Below are 14009 nucleotides of genomic sequence, written 5' to 3'. Positions count from 1 at the left end.
ATTGTGATTTTTTATATATATATATAAACTTTTGAGTTAATGGTTTTTGAGTTCTATGGACCATGAAACTAAAATCGATATAAAAATTTTCCGGAAGTCGCGCCATGGTACTGGTTGGCGGAGACAGTCGAAATAAGTTATATTTAACCAAATGGAACATGAAACCGGACCCAGACTGTCAGCAACTCCGGGGTCAGGCAGCTGTGACCCTGTCCGGGGTCAGCGGCAGACACACTCCCACACCGGCCCGCTCCAAGGTCGAGTTCACGGGAAGCATCACTTCCACGATCCACACACGCGCGCTCAAGAGTATTTCACTAAATTACAACCACTCCAAACCTCTTGTCAAGACCAATTAATATTTTCCATTTCTTCTGTTAATTCTGAACATAGTATACCGAAATCTAAGGCCCGACATATTTTTAACCCGCAAAATGATAACATTATCACTTTATATGAAAGGTATAAAAAGTACAACCCCCCCCCCCCCCCCCCCACACTTTTCCAAGGTCGGCTGCTCATTACAATAATAACAAGCCAAAATTACTTTATTCAAGCAAAAACTGGAGACCTAAAAAGGCTCATTTTTTTTAAAAACTTACGGTACCAGGTTATAATGCTAATTAAATAATCCAACCGAATTACCGGGTATATAGTATGTATATAAAATTAATCGAAGTTTACTATAAAGGCTCAAAAAACTATCAATAACAAAGTCCATTTTTCTCTTTTCATATGCCAATTTAATTTATTTGTTATTATAAATGCATTACAGGTATTAGTGAATTAATTAATCTTGTTTGAATTAAAAATTTCACGTTGACTTCAGTAACAAAAAAAAAAAAAAAAATGCACTATGGCTTGGCCGAACGGCAAGTTTGTGAAGACGCAGCTGGGTGATAATGCAGGAACTGAGTTGCGCTGCTGGGCTGTTCGGTGGGTCAGCCACAACTGTACCAGACCCGGCTCTTTCTTCCTCCTGGCCAATGGGGGAGCGGTACGCAAGGCCAGTGGAATATTAGATTTAAAACCATGTTCTAAAATCTCATACAAATAATAATTAATTTAAGAAATTCATGTACCAGTGTATACATGTAACAAATATGAACATTCAAACAGCTCACAATAAAAACTGCCCACAAAGATGGAATATAGCTGCGGGGGCGGGGCTGAGGAGTGCTGATTGGTGGACCGGGAAGAGTCCGGAGCACTGAACTAGCCTCCTTGAGGGACAATGTGCGGAGAAGGAAGGCGTCTGTATACTGCATCAAAGGCATTCTGACGCGTCCGGCCTCCGAAGGGTCACGGTAACGTCTAGTATTTGATTCAGTTCCGGGGCCTGAAGAGTAAAGCCGACCCCAGGAAATGCATCGGCCTTCTGAGGGCACGAGTTAGTGTGCTTAGTCTGTGTTGTCGTCGTTGTTATACATAATATCAGCTCACCTTCATCGTTGTGTTCGTACATTTGCTGCTTTGTCCAGGTTTTGTTGTCTGCATGCATTTACCGTTATTGTTGAAACTGTCCCATCGTTGTTAGTGCTGTTATTTTTTCCATGACTAAATTCTTTCCACGGAAACCTTGTGTTTTTCTGATGTTTAAGTTTGAATTCGTTCGTCTGTGCTTCGTCGTTGTGTTCTCCATAATACCTAATTAGGTTCATCGTTGGGTTTGTCTGTTTGAATCGGATGATTCGGGCTTATTTCTGCATGTTTCCCACGACAAAGACGACAGAGCAAGAAGTGGTGGAGCGGGCACCGAACAAATCGATGTGGAGACCCGGGGGAGCAGAGACGTCGCGCGGCGAGGCGGCGCCGGGAGTGCCAGGTGCACGGGGGCGCACCCTCGCCACGACCCCGTCGACGGTCGACGTCGATAACACTGCCGTGCCCGAGCCTCCCTCACGAACATTCCCAACAACATCACGGAAATAAATATACCTGCAGTAAGAAATGGGAACGTATTACAGACATCGGAAGATAGCAGCACACTTGGAGTTGCCATTGTTTAATTTCTTCCATCAACAGGGAAATGTGTTTGAGGGGAAGCCTTCTTTTCACAGACGAGAGAGCCAAACGAACGATCGCGCATCTTCGGTTTCTTTTTTTGTTCATTGTAAATAAATATGGCGGTGTTGATAAAAGGATACTAATGGTCAATTAGGTTAGGATAGCTACATTAACGATACGGAAAAAAACATGAACTTCGGGTTTTGACTCCCTCGTCTGTGAAAAGGCTTCCCTTTGAGGAGTCAACTAGACCTAAGCAACTAAAGAAACCACGATTAGGGAAGAATGTGGGGATGCCATCCGTCCTATTATATCCATGGAGGACACACTTAATTCCACATATATGCTAAATCAGCAGCCCTGGTGTCGCATTAGAAAATATTGGGGGAAACAAAACAAAAATCGCCTTATTGCAGCCTTGTTATAACATCAGTCCACATCAATTTTACGCATTAGTTGTGCGGCTACTCCCTTCTGGGTTATCCGAGATATGCATAGCGCCATTATTTTCGGAAGATCTCAAGTGCACTGCAAAACCAACTTTTGTGCGATGTGTACTTGTAATTTAACATAACGGAGAGGATAAACAAAGGAACTGAAGTTAACACGCAGAGCATTACAACGATTGTAATTAAACTTGTAAATTATTACTCCACGGCAGTAACTCGCGGATGACACATCCAGAAAGATGAGTTTTCAAGCTTGGCAATTTCCCGCACAAGTGCCTCTGCCGGGGGAGCTCTGCTTCGCGCTCGGTCGAGCGCTTCGACTCCCGGGAGCGGGGTCTGCCTCGCCGCTCACCGCCGTGACGGAGCAGCCATGGGGAATGTCGCCAGAGGGCGGACAGAGGGTACAATCGCCACGCGCCAAGAAGTTGCTGATGTGAACTCGGAGGGGAACTTCGTCGTCTAGGTCATCGATGGCCAAATGCCTCGCGACATAGTGCGGCCCGATTAAAGAATATTTCAAGTTAGAAATATTATCAAGTATACCACCGTGTATTAGCTGGCTGCCTTCTTTGTTTGCATTGCAGGCACTGTTCAGAAGCAACCGCATTCTCACACAAGTATTAAGAAATATATAGTTTTGGAGTTAGTATCAGACTTGGTTATTGTATACAATTTTTTTGTCAATATTTTTAAAAGACTGTTCTTTTTTTCGTCACAAGGCAAATATTTATTCGTTTTTTTAAACAGAATAATAATATTTTAAAAAGTTGTAAGGATTGTAATGTTAATGTATGTCTGGCTCTCATTAGTTTCAAAAATATTTGGTCCTCGAAATGAGTTTATTTGGCCATCAATGGTATAGGGAACACCGCCAGCTACTGGTCAACAGTAAGCTATGTCAATAGCAAATCTTCTACCTTTACGCTTGTCTACACCAGGCTATACATATATGCTGTAACTATAGACGGTAAATAGTTTCGCAAATGCGTACAATCGTAGAGGAAAGTCGACAATAATTCTGGATACTAACTTCTTTTACTAGCAGGATTGTCAAGCACATTATGGCTTTTTTACAATCGCTTAATCTACGAAACTTAATTCAAAGTAATCGTCAAGGATAGCTTTGCAGTGTCATCGACACATAAGTATATGTATTAACAGAATAATACTTTTCCAAACCAACTGAAATATTTCGCAGAAACCAAAAAATCTGCATTTGACGTGAAATACTCTCAGGTAAAAATAAATTATATTTAGTTTTCTAGAATATATAAAATAAAAAGTGTTATGTTGTTAGAGTTTCATAGCGCAAGGAACCTACAAACTATTAACCACACACGTATTGCTTAGTGTCCTCAGTGGTCATGTGTATAATATTAAGAGGCCGTGTCAGTAAATGTTTATTTCCAATATTCTGCTCTAGAAGTTCTCTCTTTTAACAGTGAGATTTAGTGGCTTTTTCAACCGAAGGAACTGTAGCCGCAGCGCGTGATAAAGCTACTATACCCTTATCACAGGATTAGTGGGAAGGTTGACAGCTCGAGTTTACTCGACGAAAAATGTATCTGGTTCCTCCACAATCTGAGAGGATGACAATCTGACCGGCGGCTCACTAGGAAATTGCGGATGCAGGGATTCAGAATCAAGAAACCTCACTTATACAACTATGGTATGAGTCGAATCTAAAAATTTTAATACTTTAAACGTATCGGAATACAATTAATCTTCAAACATGTGGTAATTATTCTTTATCTGGATGTAATAGTCCGTGATAAATAATGTTAGTTGACATTAAAAAGTATACGAAATTCATCATGTAACGTTTTAAAAGGATAATAACATAAATGCATATGCTTAGATATTGCATATGCATCACACACAATCTAAATACAATCTCACTTAAGTCAGACTACCTAATTTTTTACAATGCACCATCATACAGTTTAACAGAGGTAGGTGAACCTCTTATCGACGTTGTTTCAAAGAATTTAAATTAACAAATATTATACTATTTATCTTAATACGATATGTAGCCTACCTTTATGAATACGAACTTACAAAAAAATTATTGAATTTATCACATTACACTTTAACATTACACAAGACTAAAACACTAACAAAACTTAATTTTATACATTGCTGTAGCATATTAGAAGACGAAATAACTCACAAGACTAACATTAAGAGGGCTGCATTACAAATTTACTTTACAGAGAAGAAAATATCCTTTCAAGATATTTCATTACCTCATTCATTACATAATACTGCCGTTGATGTGATCGTAGATATAAAGTATTTAAAAAATATATTCCATTATGTTTATGTAAATATTTTGAAAACGTTATTGCTTAAAGATGCTCATTATTTAAATAATAACGAATCTTTTACTTTTATGTACTGAACAAACAAAATACTTATAAGTTAATAAGAATAAGCTTAGTTGAGTAACATCTTCAATTTGTATTGAATTCAATGTACATATCGAAAATCATGTACAATGAATGCAACAGATTGAATTCAATAAATATTTGATCTTGTGAAACGGCCATAATATTGATGTAGATTAGGGACCGGAAAAATTCGCGGTTTCGACGGCCTTCAGGATAGACTGCACATTCCCCTGTACACTCGGGCAAATAACGGCAGCAGTGGCGTAGCGTGGGTGGGGCGGAGGGGGCGGCCCGCCCCAGGCGGCAGCCCGCGGGGGCGGGTCGCCGGTGAAGCGGGTTGAGATCTGATCTATGATTCATTCATTACATGTGTCAGACACACTATAATGTTCCATTTTTATCTAGAATTTTGCGCACCAACTATTTTTTAATATTTATTTAAAAGAAAAACTGCGAAATCACTGACAGAGCTCTTTGTAACGTTTGTTTGTTTACATACGAACAGCAACATCGCATCACACCGCGCCGCCCGGCGCGCGCGAGCCGAGTTGAGCGGCACTCCTTATTGTGTTAATTACTCATACAAAATCTTTTGTTTCACGCGTCGGCCCGTGTCGATGCCTCTCTTTCGCACTCATTGAATTTAGTACTACGCATTGTACTGTAAAGTTTGACCTTAACCCAGGGCAAACCAAACAACTTCCGCAAACCGGGACACAGTAAAACTCATATATTGCCCCGAACCGCGAGCGCAGGTAAACCCAAAAAAATATTAAAACCCAAACTAATAGCAGGCTTAAAAAATACTAATAAGGTTGCGAACAGTGAGAGGAGGCAGCAAGTTAAAAAGACACAAAATTTATATGACAACATTTTATATATATATATATATATATATATATCATAAAATCGTTTCATCACAAATCGGTGCATCCATCATAAAATACATACCCTATTACTACTTATAAAAATAGCTATATAATAATACTAAAAAAATACTTTAACAATTCCCCCGAAAAATTATAATTTGATCATATACTTCGGAGCTCCGAAAATTAAATATAATTACCAAAAAGGCGTTAAAAATATATAAGAACATAACTCCGATAGACTATCAAACTTGACTATATTGTCGATTGAACAAGAATTGGCTGCTAATATTGATTTTGACAAAGTTATTTCTGACTTCGCTGCTCATAAGGCCCGTAGAATCCGCTTGTAAAACCGCTCATCCTATTTTAACTTCAATAAAAGGTACCTCATTGCATGTGAAATTTAATTTTAATTAAGCACCTATAGAATGGGGGCGGCAAAATGGGTTTCCCGCCCCAGGCGCCGAGATGGCACGCTACGCCACTGAACGGCAGTTCATTTGCTGCTGACTTGTTAGTCGTCTCAGCTTGTTTGTCTGTGATTCGATCCTTCTTTGGTTGGTGTTTTATAATTGGTTGAGATTCGTCCAGATGAACAGTAAGCCAATAGCAAAATCATCTAAAAGGTATATGTATTTGACTTCTAGCCTATCGCCGAATGAATCCGCGAATTTTTCCGGTCTCTATTAATTATAGATGCTCACATGCATCGTGAGAGTCCGTATAAAGCCTATTACAATTCTATAAGTATACATTAAAATGCTTTTAAAATATACATGTGTAATATAATTAAAACTTATTTAAGTAAGATCATCACAAAAAAAATGAAAATCCTTCAACAGTAAGTGATGTTTTATAAGATTTTAACAAAACACACTTACAATAAGAGAATACTAATCATACCACATAATTCAACACAAAATATACATTCCAGTAGGCGCTACGTAAAAACAACTTCTATTTTTATGCTGATAACTCTGCATTGTTTTATATATATCATTATTTCTAACTTTTAATATTCTCTACACATTAACTGAAATTACTTATTTACAGAGTCTTAGCTAATGTTGGTCTGTACCACATACAGTACGTACGATATCTCTACGCAAAACACATACAGTTCATTATTAGTAATATCAATTATATTTCATGAACATAATGAAATTAGTATAGGCCCTAGGTTGTTCACTGTTAATTGAGTACTTCTGAAGTATTTTCATTGTGAGTTAACATACATACCAAATGCCATTCTTCCAGTAAAGTTACAAAGAAGACAAGAAGATAATATAAATATGTATGTAGTACCATATTTTAAACCCCTATTAAATGAATAATAACTCAATCTCTATTCTGGACTATTAAGTAATAATTTTTATTAATATTATTTATAACTTAAATAAAATGACAACTAACAAATTAGTAAAAAAATATAATTACGTGCGATATAGTGTGACATTTGTACTTGGACGGCAAACGAATATAATAAAATGTCTATGACAATGTTAACTTTACTCATTATTATGGAAAGAAACAAAATGGGCAGATAAGCATATTCTACGCTGACATTTAAAAATGCTCAATTTAAAATGAACATTCCAAGAAAATTTATTTTATATCACCACAAAAAATCAAACTGCGGCATCATTTTCCCGATGACAAACAAAAAAGTTGTATGGTCGCGAATAATACATTCGTATGGCGTCACATCAGCGGAATATTCCCTTGGCATAAATGTGTGAATTCTGTGGCACTAATGGAGAAGTAAACCTTCGCTCGAACACAAAAACAAATGAACGAACAGCTTTTTTTTTTTTTTGATAAGATGTGTAATCGGAGACCCCTGGGGTGGTTGAAGAGTGTCAGGTCGGTCGCCAGACCAGATAGTAAAAGCTCAGGGGCTGAGGATAGAAAAGGCATATCTCCAAATTATTAAGTATAAATGTTGTCATGTAATAGTTAAAGACTTGATTACACCCAGGTTTATAAACCCATCATGATCATGAAGACACTGATCGGAAGGTAATGTGCAATACATTTCAATGGCGTTTTCAGTTTTTTCTAAATAATTATAAATATAAGCAAAATTTCAATGTATCTGGACAAATCAAAATATTGATAATATTATTTTCATCACAGAAATAATATATGATATGATAAATAAATTTGAAAAAAGCGGTTATGTTAAATGTATTGTATACTTTCAGTAGGCAAAATTTCCGGCCCCTACCTCTTATAGACTTTGAGAAAAACTGCCTTTTAAAATAACATTGATATAGATAGGAGCGCAAATTTGTGACACGGCCTCTTAAGACAATGAGTCAAAGTAAAATATGAGCAGTTTATTCTAGAGTTAAAGGTAGGGAATCGGCCCAAATAGGAGAGACTGGATCCAGAGACAGTCCAGAGGGGCCGAATAGGATTAAAAGGACGAAAAATTTTCTGGAAAAAAAAAAAAAAAAAAAAAAAATAGCAAAAAGGTTATTTTCTTGACGATGTAAGTTTTCCACACAAGCACAGCCTCTGGAGCCGACTAAGTAGCAGAATGCAAGGACCAGCAGCGCAGGAACGCTCTTTGGGCTCACACACCACTTCTTTAAAGTCGTTCGTAATGAAACCAATGCTTTTTAACTGAGTTATGCACACGAGTAAGCTTTTTCATCGACGCAACTAAAAAGACGCAACCTGTTCCATTTCAGTGGTGAGTGGTCGCGTCGAAACGGTCGCTGAGCGATGGCCAAATAAGGACAAGGAAACACCCGTATTCAAACATGTCCCTTCACACGCGTGACAGAACTGAAACGACTATCGCGTTAAGTACAAAAAAAAAACAGTACAGAGATTGTGTCTTGTACGTATCGTCACATTATTTAACACTGAATGTATAGCCATAATAGTCGGTTTCAGATGTAGAGTAACTACCCGAACTCTACAATTGGGTATTGAAAAATATTGTGACAGTTTTGAAAATGAAGCTGATGGCAGATGTATTAAAGATTATATATATTAAAAAAAACTGGGACCAGCTGGTCGTAGAGAAGGAAAAAAAGGGGACATTATATTTATTAGTAGATTTAAGTTTTTATTGATATAAAATTTAGCCAGCAAGTGATTCATTCGTAATATATTTTACATGTCACATAATATAAGTCTGTAAAACGCTCTAACTAAATAGCTAATTTTATATACAATCATATAACTTCTCACCTTGTGTTACAACGTACACGATGCTAATTAATGTAAACGTTACGTGTGTACAAGATCCAACTAATCGCAGAGCCAACTGTTTTTTTATTCTAACAGTGCATTCCAAACAATGAGTAGGAGTACAGAAAGATGAACTCCATCTTGATACTACGGGCGCCAAGGGCAAGCGACTGTCGCTGCAGTAGTACGTAAGAGCCCCCAGAGCCACGCCAGGCACCGCCTGCGCTAATCCCCTGCAGCCACAAGCCGAGCCTTCATGTCGCGAGTGGCGAGGTCACCCCGGGGAGATCGCGACCGCTCCATACCCGGCACAAGGAGCGCCTCTGTGCTCGGGCCTCGACATCGAGCACCAGTACTGGCCAGCGGTCCATCTGTCACGTGGCGAGGCGTTCACGACGTCTGCACCAACCCAAGGTCATGGCCGAGGTGGTGGTCCAACTAACGAAATTTTCGTTTCCCATGCTTCCTGGACTCACTTTAGACACACATACCGGAATGCATCCTTATCGTATGCCACGGCACTGTGTTCTTTGAACGCACCCGTTTACCGCACTGCCGGCAAGACAAAACCCAAAATAAAAATTATGGGTTTGAAAATCAATACAAGAGTTATCCAAACTAAAAAAAAATCAACACGCCTAATAATTAGATACTTCGAAACTAAGACATCAGTATTAAGCAGATACTTTCCATACAGCATAGTGACCACGCTAACGAAAAGCTTACAAGTCAGTTCAGATGAGCAACGTGGACAGAGATGAAACCGAACCTGATGAAATAACGCGCTTCAATCTTACGGGGCCTCCCTAGTAAAATTTTTTAGCGCGCTGGGCTACTGGTCACTACCGCGTATCGCCTTACTTGCGTTTCGACAGTGTTTATTAATTTGAAAAATAATATTAGTGTTGCACTCCAGACTATATATACACGGATTGCAAACAACATCAATTCGTTAGAAGTGTTAAGCCAAACTGACTTCCCAATTCTGTAAAGATCAAATAATGCCGACAAGAAAATGTGCTCACCCACGACACATTGTCAACTTTGTATTTTAGGTCTCAGATCGTGTTTAGTTACAGTATACTTTACCGACACGTCATTACTATATTCTGGCACTTATTTCATGTTTACTATTTCATTTTTAATGATGCACACAATTATTAATATTTGAACATAAACGAACTGAGGCCCCGTTCCGAGCTTGAGACTGTTTATGTGCGGTATTGATTTTTTGTGTGTCAGAGAATGTATAGCAGGAATTAATTTTTAGTCTTAAGTAAGTTATTTGGTGCGGTATTTAGGCTGTCAAATGAGGCGCCCAAGGTGTCTGAACCGACTTGGGAGGCCACTGAAATTAAAAAAAAAAAAAAAAAAAAAAAACCACCTTGTCAAGGACGGATATCCGGCTGCACAGGATTGCGTGATAAGGTCAATTTTCCTTCGCCACGCTATCGATAGCACCGAAACCTAGACCTTCAACTTTATCACGTGTTCTATCATTTCCCGAGCTGCACATACAGCGATCACATGTTGTCACAATGGCGTTCACATGTATAAGAACGTTAAAACCTACATCAATTAATGGACGTCTTAATTTAGTAGCATAATACATCTAAACACATTTCAAAACAATGTTTGCATGTTTCAAAAAGTCACACGAAGCAAACCATTTAGGCTATATTTTAAGTTTTTTTTATAACTAAGCCAGCGTCTTGTACGTTGCGACTTACAAATGTTTGCTATTTGTATGGGAAAGACTTATTAACTGGTCAGGTAAGCTGAGCACATCGTGAAGTGAAAAATCGATAACGCAAACTGCAGTTAAATAAGAGTATTTACTTTGTCGTCTAGACGCGGTGAGCTGGTGCTTGCACGCTACTGTACACTTAACACGTTCCAAGACTAACCTATCGCAGAGCTGTGACTTCTAAACGGGCAACGAAATTCAGCGGCGAGCAAGTCCAGCACGCGTCTGTGAGTCAATGGCAGTCCTATCGAAACCAACCTCAACAAAATAAAATACAAAACTGAAAACAGATAGTTCACCGCCTGGTAAACATGCGGCTAGATTGACAGCGTAAAAAAAAGTTTTAGTATTTCACATAGTTCATCCAAACTAATACCGTATAGACTTTCTTCTGTACATGACGTAATTACTGTCTCACTATAACAGTAAATAGAAAATTCTCCTGCCTTTAAATACTCTCGCCTGAGAGGGGAATGTTTCCCGATTGACTGCAGCTATGAACCAATATCAGAACCTTCCTTTATTCTGGTTGGTTTGGCCACTCTTCAGAAATCCTCAAAAACCAAGCTTTCCATCCACCAAAGGACCTATCGCAACTGATTGGCCTGCAGTTTCAGCCAATCACATAAGCCCAGCTCCGACTGGCCAAATCAATCAGCCAACCAGAAGGAAGGCTCTGAATGGACAATAGCTACAGCCAATCAGGAAGCACTCTTCTTAAGACGAGAGTATTAGGTAATTGCTACCCTGATGATGGCGGTGAAATCTTTCGCCTTCGACGCACGCCAGAATCCAAGACAGTTCAGACAATGCCCGCAACAGCTTACAATAGTTATTACCAAAAGGTTTGTCTACCTTAAACACGCGCCGAGATGTCACGCCATTAGCAAACAAGCAGTTGAGTGTGGGACGTCTCGCCAGCCACCAGGCGCATGGATGCTGGAAGCAGGAGCTGATGGTTTGAACCAGGTCCAACTAGACGACGAGCTCGCAAAAGAAAAGAAGAAAGCAAGGGTCGGTAGTTATTTGGGAGACGACCCGGAGTAGCGGGGACTGTCTGGAAGTAGCGGCGGCGGCGGTCGACAGGCGCCCGCCTTGTAAGGACGCCCTTGTCGCCGCCTGCCCGGGATCCCGCCGCGACGTTTCCTGCCACAGTCGACACTTGTTATTAATAGCGGGCTCCGCACCCCTGCTCCAGGACCAGACCAGACTAGACCAGCCCCAGCCCCGGTGCACCGCTGCACTCCGCCACGCCCGCACCTAGGCAGCTTCCAGCCCAGCCAACACTGCTCGCCGAGTTGCCGATCACCCGCCACAATTAGCGGACGCTTTTGTTCCATATCACCAAGAGCGTTAATCAGAGCCTCAACTCGCGCCTGGCATATGCGTGTGTGTGACCGCGAAGAAAGCAAAATGAGTGGACAAAACTATGCCAGTTATCGCTCTCGTACACCACTCGCGAGGTGTTATATTTCGTCCCCCCCAACCTGCCGGCCCTATGTAATGCTAAACCGGTCCAAGGCCACGGACGCACAATACCCCGTGGGAGCCACGGCGCTACCTACACATTCTCCAGCGGTCCACCTATCCTATTTAGTCTTGTTTTCATATTAGTATATTTTCTGTTACAAAAGTAAAAAAAAAAATACTGTGTTATACTCCACATCGCACTTAAACTCGTATGCTATTTGTAACTGTTGTGATGCTAAACTAAGTAGCATTATCAAAATATATCAAATTATTTATATATATTTTTCCTATAGGCGTAGTTTTCATTTATGATCACTATGGGCTATGAAGAAAATACAACCAATTTGATAATAATATCATACAGACTTAATGAAGATGTTATTATGATATTATATCTGGGGGATATTTATTTATTACCTGATATTTCAATCAGTGTCATCAAAATCCCTTATCTCATTTCCCAACGCTTTACCGTTCGTACTCATAAACTCGGTTCACACTCGAAACTGGCAATGAAGGAATAAATATCCCGTTGTAATTGTATTGGTAATTACGAATTCATACTAGATTAATTAATTGGACTTTACCACTGCTCAGCATGAATGCACGAGTAAATTAAAATTACGTACGAAAGGTTGTTTTATTTGTGCCCCCCCCCCCCACCGCATTGTTAGTCGTTCGCCTTATCAGGCATGACAAGTGTCAATAAATTCATCCAGTAGGGGTCACTATGGGTCACACTTACACACAAGAGTAAATTAATTTTGTGTGTAACATCATCAATCCATTAATGAAACCTTACATAGTTTAATAATTATAGATCAATCAATGTGCATGAAATGATAATGCACAGAACATGTGAAACTCTATAACTGTGTGAGTACATGTACCCATGATTGTTACTTATTTGTAATATTTATTCTAATTATGCTCCATCCCTTAAACACGCAATTATTATGAACGGTCGGAAAAGGTTATTTTATTAATTGCTATAACATTTTTGAGATGCAATGAAAAAAAAATAACTTGCTATGGTAGCATTATTATTGTCAGCAAATACATGCATTCAAACTAGGTTAATATTAATTAATGTCTTGCACTTCTTATCTTTATTTAACAGTATTTTTCAGTTTGGCTTTTTATTTACTTCGTGTTGAATCGTCTTCGAGTTTTATCAGGCTGTTTTTCACTCGCTCACGCTCGTGAAACATTTACTAATAGCTCTATTTCTAATGTTCATCTCGAGGCTCACAAAAAACAACTTACATTTACACCTAAGCCTCTCACACAGAAAGTTGTCGTGCAAACCACAATGCTATTAATGTTTACACGTAAGTGTGAATAATTCATCCACTTAGTCTCGTCAGGCATATGTATACGCATACCAGTTGACATTTTCTTCTTGGAAATATATTTAGCTTGTATAGTATCGATAAGTTCATTTTCATTTACCCTGTAGTCATTGTAAGGAAGAACAGGAATGATGTTACACGTATAGAAAAAAAAAAGTAGGCATTCTAACTTGGTACGACCTATTGAACCAATAAACCAAGAAGTTTTTACAGTTCACTATGTTAAATTATTTCTTAATTGTTACATTTCTTTGCTGTTAAACTAATGCTAACAAATAGTAGTGCCGAAGTGTAATTTTTAGCGAGCCAGATGTAAATTATTTACTAAGGTGGTAATACTGTCTCGCATCTCTCACCTACCTCGTTAAAGATCCCGCCTGGTCGGGGTGTATGTGTGTAAGTGAGGCAGGGTGACGAGCGCGACGCTCGCTGGTATTTCTAGCGCGGTATAACCTCTAAGCGGAAGGCTCTGAACTGGCGTGCAGTCTTCTCGTCGTGTGCTTTCAAGAATCTGTACT

At 39.2% G+C, this 14009-nt stretch overlaps 1 protein-coding gene across 8 annotated transcripts in view; it reads right to left on the bottom strand.

The window, feature by feature from the left end:
• The window catches only part of LOC134541600 (microtubule-associated protein Jupiter), a 92122-nt gene that overhangs the window by 12175 nt on the left and 65938 nt on the right, over positions 1-14009 (bottom strand). Inside the window, exon 1 of one of the 8 annotated variants that reach the window (XM_063385148.1) lies at positions 1444-1464. The exons of the other annotated variants lie outside the window; for them this stretch is intronic. Within the exon in view, the coding sequence (XP_063241218.1) occupies positions 1444-1449 (6 nt within the window). The 5' untranslated portion in view covers positions 1450-1464. Of the gene's footprint in view, positions 1-1443; positions 1465-14009 lie in introns of those variants that run through there. 8 annotated transcript variants of the gene reach the window in all.

This window comes from Bacillus rossius (assembly GCF_032445375.1).
Source record: "Bacillus rossius redtenbacheri isolate Brsri chromosome 4 unlocalized genomic scaffold, Brsri_v3 Brsri_v3_scf4_1, whole genome shotgun sequence".
NCBI classification, from domain to species: domain Eukaryota; kingdom Metazoa; phylum Arthropoda; class Insecta; order Phasmatodea; family Bacillidae; genus Bacillus; species Bacillus rossius.
Note: the sequence above shows the minus strand (reverse complement) of the source record. Positions and strands in the feature narration are given on the sequence as shown.